The sequence below is a fragment of the Columba livia genome, chromosome 26 (genome assembly GCF_036013475.1).
Source record: "Columba livia isolate bColLiv1 breed racing homer chromosome 26, bColLiv1.pat.W.v2, whole genome shotgun sequence".
NCBI classification, from domain to species: domain Eukaryota; kingdom Metazoa; phylum Chordata; class Aves; order Columbiformes; family Columbidae; genus Columba; species Columba livia.
In genome coordinates, this window is record NC_088627.1 from 1751771 (window position 1) to 1760215 (window position 8445).

General features: G+C 48.3%; 1 protein-coding gene across 1 annotated transcript; it reads left to right on the forward strand.

Moving 5' to 3' along the window:
• Positions 1–457: 457 nt before the first annotated feature.
• Positions 458–7850, forward strand: STX12 (syntaxin 12). Its single transcript, XM_065041416.1, has 9 exons — positions 458–662; positions 1933–2002; positions 2572–2671; positions 2905–3042; positions 3928–3971; positions 4103–4208; positions 4684–4756; positions 4926–5008; positions 6421–7850. Exons 1-9 carry the CDS (start codon positions 488–490, stop codon positions 6526–6528), a joined length of 897 nt encoding a protein of 298 aa, XP_064897488.1. The 5' UTR covers positions 458–487; the 3' UTR covers positions 6529–7850.
• Positions 7851–8445: the final 595 nt, after the last annotated feature.

The window sequence follows — 8445 nt, forward strand, 5'->3', positions numbered from 1 at the left end:
GCGAGAACCACAGCGCTGAGGCCGCGGGTGCTGGGTGCGAGTCCTGGTTTTCACGCTACTGGGGTCACTGTTCGGAAGCTGATGCTGGTCTCTTCCTTCCTCCTTTCCAGACACGGGAGGATGCGTGGACTGTGTGTAACAGCAGCGACATCTTCACGTTTCGCACCCACAGAAATCAGAGCCAAGAGCCAGGACCCTGGAAATCTTTCTCCCCAGGGGGGTGTCACAGCCCCAAGCCTGACAGCGTTCAAGAAGAGACTGGACAACGTCCTCAGACACACGGTGTGAGCTGCGGGGTGTCCTGCGCAGGGACAGGAGCTGGACTCCATGGTCCTGTGGGTCCTTCCAGCAGCAGACGCGGGCTCCGTTGCCATGGCGCCCCGTTGCCATGGCGCCCCGCGGCCTCACCGCCCTCTAGCGCGCAGGCGCCGCCGGCCGCGCCCCGCGCATATGCGGACGTTCCGTCAGCAGCGCCTGGCGGCCGCGCATGCGCACAGAGCGGCGGGCGCTGTCAGCCGGGCCCGGCGGAGCCGCGCTCCCTCCCGACCCGGCCATGTCGTACGGGCCGCTGGACCCGCACCGCCCCGGGGCGCCGCCGCCGAGGGACTTCGGCGGCATCATCCAGACATGCAGCGCCAACGTGCAGCGCATCGCGCAGTACAGTGAGTGCGGCCGGGGCCGGGCAGGCAGGAAGGGGCAGCCCGGCCCGGCGGAGCCCCGCGGGGAGCGGCCGCCTCGCCGGTGTGGGGTGGGAGGCGCCGGGCGGGCCGAGGCCTCCCGGGGGTGCGGGCCCCGCTTCCCCGCGGCCGCAGAACAGCGTCCCCCTCCCCGCGCTGTAATTAACAGCTGGTCCGCCGCCTCTGGCCTGGGTGAAATATGCGCTGTTGTCAGTTCCCATGCGGTGTTTATGTCGTTTATACCATTTTACTTGGGAGTTCTGGTGGACAACAGGTTGGCCATGAACCAGCAATGTGCCCTTGTGGCCAAGAGGCCAATGGTACCTGGGGTGTGTGAGGAAGAGTGTGGGCAGCAGGTCAGGGAGGTGAATCGTCTCCCTCTGCTCTGCCTGGGGAGGCCACATCTGGGGTCTGGGTCCAGTTCTGGGCTCCCCAGTTTAAGAAGGACAAGGAATCACTGGAGAGAGCCCAGGGAGGGACACAGAGATGCTGAGGGGTCTGGAGCATCTTTCTGATGAGGAGATACTGAGAGCTGGGGCTGTTGAGCTGGGGAAGAGAAGCTGAGAGGGATGTGATCAATGGATCAATATCTCAGGGTGGGTGTCAGAGGATGGACCAGACTGTTCAGTGGTGCCCGACGCCAGGGTGAGGGGCAACAGGCACAGACTGAAACACAGGAGTGTCCATGTGAACATGAGCAGAAACTTGTTTGCTGGGAGGTGCCAGAGCCTGGCCCAGGCTGCCCAGAGCGGGTGTGGAGTCTCCTTCTCTGAGACATTCAAACCCCTTGGATCCTGTGTGATCTGCTCGGTGATCCTGCGTGAGCAGGGGTTGGACTGGATGGTCTCCAGAGGTCCCTTCAACCCCAGCCAGGCTGTGATTCTGGGATTCCCCAGCAGAACTGAAACCCTCTGTCCCCATGGCAAGAGCGCGGCGTCTGCTCGCCTTGAGGTGCCTTCAGTGAGGTGCCCGAGTGGAATCAGCGCGCGAAGGTTGTCACCCCGCCCTGTGTGGGGGACCTGGGGGGAGCTGCTGGCGCAGGAATTTCTGATGACCGATGTTGATCTGCTTGTTTCCTCTTGAACGTGCTGACAGAGTTCCGCAGGAAGCGTTCTGCTGCTGAACAGATTGTCGTTAAGTAAATGGCGTTGCAGTTTCTTGGTCGTATGGTTGTCATGCTAGAATGCATCCAAGAAGGAGTAAAATACACTAGAACTTGTCTTACTAACTCATCTTGTGATCTCTTTATCTTCAGCTACTCAAATAAAGAATTTGATGAGCCAGCTGGGAACCAAGCAGGATTCCAGCAAGCTCCAGGAGAACCTGTAAGTATTAAATGGGCTGATGTTTGTCAAGGTTCTCTTTCCTTCTGTCTGTAGGTGCTTGTTCCTCACATAAGAGCAATAAGGAAAAACAGCAAGAAGACCCATAATTGATGAAAAAGTAGCTTGTAGTACAGGTGGATTTACGCACTAGGAAGATTAGCAATCCTGTGTGGCAGCCAAAATGCCACATGTAATTTCAAAAATATTGTATGCCAGCAGGGGATGATCTAGAAGACATTCAAACAGGCGTGGTCCAAACTGACTGCTAGAGAGACTGAACAAGGAGTCTGTTTGTCTGTCTGTCTGTGCAGCTTTTACAAACTTGTGAAGTATAAACAGCAAGTTATGAGAAGAGTAATTTCTGGAGTCTTAAAACTTGAAAGTAAGTTCAGAGTCAAGTTGATGGTAAAAGCTGAGAGTACATCTCTGTTCCACTAGGGTGAAAAAACCCCACCATGAAGATGTGTGATCTCAGAACCCCTACATGGTGATTATTTTCCAAACTGAAATGCTCACAGACTGTTTTTTAGGTAGAAGCTTGTGTAACTGCTTTTGAACTTTGATTTCAGACAACAGCTACAGCATTCTGCAAACCGCCTTGCCAAAGAGACAAATGAATATCTAAAGGAGCTGGGGTCTCTGCCGCTTCCTCTGTCTGCATCTGAGCAGGTCTGGATGTGTTCTTAAATCACTACTTCCATGAAATTAGCTTAGGCTTAGAAAATATGTTGGGCTTTGTGTTCTCTGGAGTGCCTCAGAATGCTGGATCCAGAAGATCACTTGCGTGCCAGCATTCATTGTTGTGATGATGATGATGATGATGGGGTTTGTTTTGAAAGTTTGACAGTTACATTATCGTGAATGGCAATATCTGAACACTTGTTTTTGCTTCAATTCTTCAGCGCCAACAGAGGCTTCAGAAAGAACGTTTAATGAATGACTTCTCTGCGGCCTTAAATAACTTCCAGGCAGTACAGAGGCGAGTGTCAGAGAAGGAAAAAGAGACTGTAGCCAGGGCGAGAGCTGGCTCCCGGATCTCTGTGAGTATTTACAGGAGTCTTGTGTTGCTGTAGTGATCTACAAGTCTTCTGAGAGCCCTTGCCCTTGTCTCCCAGCTTCATAGCCATCCGCTGACACATCACTGAGTGCAGACGAGGCCTCGGTGCGTTAGTTTTGTCGTTGCAGATGTTGTAAGCACCAGGCACTCGTTTCAGTGTCCTCCTTGTCAATGTTAGTAGAGGAGCGAAGGAATCCTGGTAGTTGCAGATATTATGGAGGATGAGATGGGGAGGCAAAGTGTAGTTAACAGCAAAGTATTGCAGGCTGCTCTTTGCTTGATGTCAGCCCTAGGCTGTAAATTGGTCAGTTGGCTGCTTACCACACCTTAAATCACATCTTAAATTTCACTCTATGTTTCCTTATTCTCTTATAGTTTCCGTCCTGCTAATATCTCCAGTGTACATTCAAACCTCCTCCGTATTATGTTTTGACAAACTCCTGTGGCTGCTAAGAATCCCTAATAAAAAGGCCAGCGAAAGCATTTTTCTCCCCATGCCTTGGGGCTTTGTGTTAAGTGTGCAGGCTTAATTAACAAGAGCACACATGTATCAGTTGGATTATGCTCTAAGGTTTTATTACATGTTGAGAAAGGAAGTGCCAAACGGTCATGGCTAATCTGAGTAAACGGACTAGCTGCTTTTGATCTCTCGGTTGCCTCTGATTTGCGGAGACAAACTGAATCTAAAATCTAAAGAGGAATCTCAATCTAATCTTGATTAGCCGAAGTTAAATCTGAAAGTTGAAGTGACAGTGGCGTTGTCAAAGAGCTCTCTGGACAATAGATGCCTTTGTCTTAAGATACTCCTGTTGATTTTGCAAGCGGTCCTGGTAGCCTGCAAGACTAATAACTCATTTTTCTCTTCCAGGCTGATGATCGGTTCAGAGAAGAACAGCTTGTTTCATTTGATAGGTAACAGCTTCTTGTACTCTTGATGTGTAGGTCTAACTATGCGTAGCTAAAGTTTTTGTAACTTGGGCCAGGGTCTGTGGAAGCAGCTCTACTGGGAAAAAGAACTGTGCTTTCTTTCTGTCTCTTTGCAGTGGTGAAGATTGGAATCAAATGCAGTCTCAGGAAGATGATGTGGCAATAACTGAACAGGACCTTGAACTCATTAAAGAAAGAGAAACAGCAATCAGGCAATTAGAGGTGACCAGTAGATCCTGCACAGTTAACAGTATTGGGAGATAAACCAAAGAAGTCGTGCAGTGCTAACTAATGGGCTGGGCTGAGGAGATCTGCAGGTGGAGGAGCAGAGTTCCTCGTAGAGAGGATTGATGCCGAGATCAATCTCCCTGCTCCTGTTGAAGGACATTAGGTATATTTTCCTTTGGTGTTGACTGGTGGTCCTTCAGAGATGGTAGGGGAGCTCCTGTCACAGTGTCCATCTCAGTTCCGTACTGTGGCGATTGCCAGAGCGATGACACAAATACTGAGTAGCGGGAGCACTGGAGGCTCCTGGATTAACCCCAAGTTCCATAGGCAGCAGCATCAAGTCGCCTCAGTCAGTGAACGATGGGATCTGCTCTGACATTCTGAGCAATGGTTGGAATCACTGCCAAGAATGAGGCTTAGAAAGATTGTAACCCGTGTTTGCTATAACTTGTCGAACTGTTGTCTTCAGGCAGACATTCTGGATGTCAATCAGATATTTAAGGATTTAGCCATGATGATTCATGACCAAGGAGACATGATTGGTAAGTGTGTTTGGATAACAGGAAGTTTGTTTTTAGTTCAGTTGCATATTTGGCCTACATAGTTTACATTTTCCAGTATTTCGTAATAAAAGTATCGTATTTCAGATTTTTCTTTTTAAACCCTGAAGCTCTTAGATATTTTACAATGAGTTCTCTTATTTTCCCGTAGATAGCATAGAGGCAAATGTGGAAAGTGCGGAAGTCCACGTGGAAAGAGCCAGCGAGCAGCTACAGAGAGCTGCCTATTATCAGGTAAATTCTGCGTGCTTACGTTATTGTCAATGTGCAGTTGAGCAATAATGGAACAGGGATAACAAGACACATACCAAGGACTGCAGCACACAAACCAAGTCATTAAAAACAGCTTGTGCGAGCTGGCACTCGCTCCAAATTGTGCTGCAAGGAATAGTTAACGCACTTGAGTCAAAAACATGGCATTGGAGTTGGCCTTTACTTCAGAGGATCTGCAGTCAGTCTCCTGCACGGAGGTGTGCTCAGCAAGTTGAAATGTGTAGCTGCTTTTGCTGTTTTCAGGATTTAGCAGAACAGTAAAAAAAGAGCAAATTCTGATGTTGTAAATGTATCGGACAAGAGGCCGATGTGTAGAACTCCTTGCCCAGACCAGGGCAGCTCCTGGTGACTGGGATTTGCAGCATTCTGTCTAACTGCCGAGTTTCTCTCCCATAGTCTGCCCTCCCTGTCCCATCAAATCTCTTGCAGTGGTTCTCACTGCTGCTTAAATCTCCTTTGTGTGTGATATTCAGTGTTTTCTGTACGTTCCTTTCATCAGTATTGTCCTCGTGTGTCCATGTTCTGTGCAGGAATAAGGGTTCAGTCCGTCCCATACGCAATTTCACTGCTGGGACTTCAGTTTTCCACACGGGATTCCCAGAAGGTGACAAAACTCCAGTGCTGGGTAGCGCAAGGGAGGGGAAGTAGCTCTTACCACCTGGCAGCATTTAGTAGTGTTTTCTCTCCCCGTGGTTTCCTATATAAAGTGTTGAGGTGTGTTATAAATCTCAGTTTGGGAGCTATTTGCCATGTATTAAATGTGGTTTTCTGGATGGAGATGTGGTTATGTATAACTGTCCTCAAACTTGGTATCTATGGACATAGACTGTAGGCATATGGACAGACTGGAGTTTCCTATGATTAATATAATGATTGAAGTTGTAAAATCCAAGTACAGTAACTGTATATTAGATAATTTAAACTGTAGAAATGCAATACTATTTCCACACCAACCCCAATTGGCCAAGGGGAGACTGTACCAGAGAACTGCTTAGCAGTTTACTTGGTCTTAGCTGGAAAATCTAAATCGCAAAGAGGCGTTTGGCTTTCCTTTGAAGCCACGGTGACGTCCATCGGGATGAGAGCACGTGGTAGATGTTGTCAATTCCTCTTTCTGTAGCCAACTTGAAGCAGAGCTTGCATTTTCCTTAAGAGAAGCAAAACTTGTCACATTTGGACTTAATTTCATTTCTTAGACCTCTGTGCTCCTAAAACTAAACACCTTTATCTGTAGGATCACGCACTCGTTACTTCTCTTGAGTAAGTACGGGTGTCGAGTGCTCTAGTTCACCACAGTTAGTAACCGGTAGACATGCTTTTTCCTCTTGTCATCTCTTCCTCGTGTCAGTGGCTTTTTTTTCTTCTTTTATTAGAAAAAGTCCCGTAAGAAGATGTGTATCCTGATTCTTGGCCTTGCTGTGGCTTCTCTAATCATAGGACTCATTATCTGGCAGGCGACGAAACCTCCCCATGGAACTTAGTCTCATGGCTGAGATTTTTTCCCCTCAGAGTGAACAGGCTGACTAGTCTCAAATGAATTGACCACCCTGAGAGAGCGCAAGCTGGAACTACTTCTAGTGATAGATATTAGCAACTAATGTGCAGATAACTAGTATTTGGAATTAGTGAACCATGGAGACAGTATTTATCAGTTTATTTACAAATTATATTGTTTTATGTAACTAAAATCTTGTGGGTTTGCTTTCTGTAATGTATTATTCCCTGTCCCAACTGTATGCTGAAGTGTGATGCATAATTGGAGATGCCTTGTTTATGACAAATGGCACAACTTAACTTGTTGTATTTATCGGTAACTTTGCTGGACTGGAATAAGAGTGGCATTCAAAGAGGGCACAGCACCGATTCACATTGCCTGAATCCAGCAGTTTCTAAAGTCTCCAGTATCTGCCCCATGGTTTTATTACCTCCAAGTGGCTGTGGTTCTCGATTCGCTTGGGCAGAAAGGTGATGTTACAGAATTGGAAAGCACGGGTGATGGTTGGAACCACTATGTGCTGGTCAGTTCAGCCTTGAGACGTGTAACCGTGTTTAATTTTTGAGTGTGGTGGGGTCGTTTGTTTTCCAAAATGCACCATTTGAGACAGGATGTTCTTTGATTTATAATTGAAGAATGCAGCTTCCTTAGAGAAACTAGCTGGTGGTTTATTATTGGACAAATAAATTTCTTCCAACGCTGGCTCTCAAGCCCTAGAAATACAGAGTTTAGCTGCTCTCTCCTAGTTGTTTCTAGAAGCTTCCAGGGAGAAAATCATGCCGAGATGAGGAAGTGGGCACCTAAGTTTACAAGCTAGCAAGATAGGTGAGTACTAGCTGAAATCTTGCTTCTGAAGAAGTACTTTTGAAGCTCAACTGTAGTGTGTACTAGTAAATATTACGTGTGGCTTGTGAACATCTGGTATTGTCCGTTTTTTGTGAAACAGAAAGTGCAGGAGCTGGCTGAGCCAAGTGCCAGGTTCTCCAGGCTGAGGATGTGTGTGCGAATTCACGATGGGTGGTTGGAACGGTCTCGCTGGTAGAGCTGGACAGGACGTAGCAGCCACTCCTTCCATGTAGCTCTGAACTGACGTGCACTGAGGGAACAGCAGCCTGTCCAAAGCCCAATGGAGCGCGGTAAATGCAGCAGACTGACCCATTTTGTATTTAATCCTTATTCCATGTCTCCTGTATCATAAAGTAAATGTGAAAGCTGGGAAGGGAGCGTGTTCTCCCGGTTGCACAGTGGTTTGCACTATTGCGCCATCATTCCATCTAATAACCATCAATAAACACTTTTAAAAGCCTATGTTGGAGCTTCTTTCTCTTGCAGTTTAGACATTGGCACTGGTATGTTTGCAGCTCCCTCTGACTTAACATCAGCAACAGCAGCGTTCCCTCCAGCTTTAGTTCTGTGGTCTCTGATGAACCACTGAGTAACTTTCACATGGACATACACAACATCCCGTGCAGAAAAAGAAATCTGTTGCCCCAGAACTGTGTTGGGACAACTTGGACTAAGTTGCCTGTTGGTAGAACTTTGAGTCTGAATGGTGATGGGACCTGGGGGTTCAGCTGGAGAACAGGAGCTGAGGGGAGACCTTCTGATCTCTGAACTGCCTGAAAGGAGCTTGGAGCCAGGGGGGTCGGGCTCTGCTCCCCAGGAACAAGCGCCAGGAGCAGAGGAAACGGCCTCAAGTTGCGCCAGGGGAGGTTGAGGGTGGATTTAGGAACAATTTCTCCCCCAAAGGGCTGTGGGGCATTGGAACAGGCTGCCCAGGACAGTGCTGGAGTCACCAGCCCTGGAGGGCTGGACATGGAGATGAGGGTCTCAGGACACGGGGCGGTGCCGGGGTGGGTTGTGGTTGACTCCATGGTCCTCAGGGTCTCTTCCAACCACAACG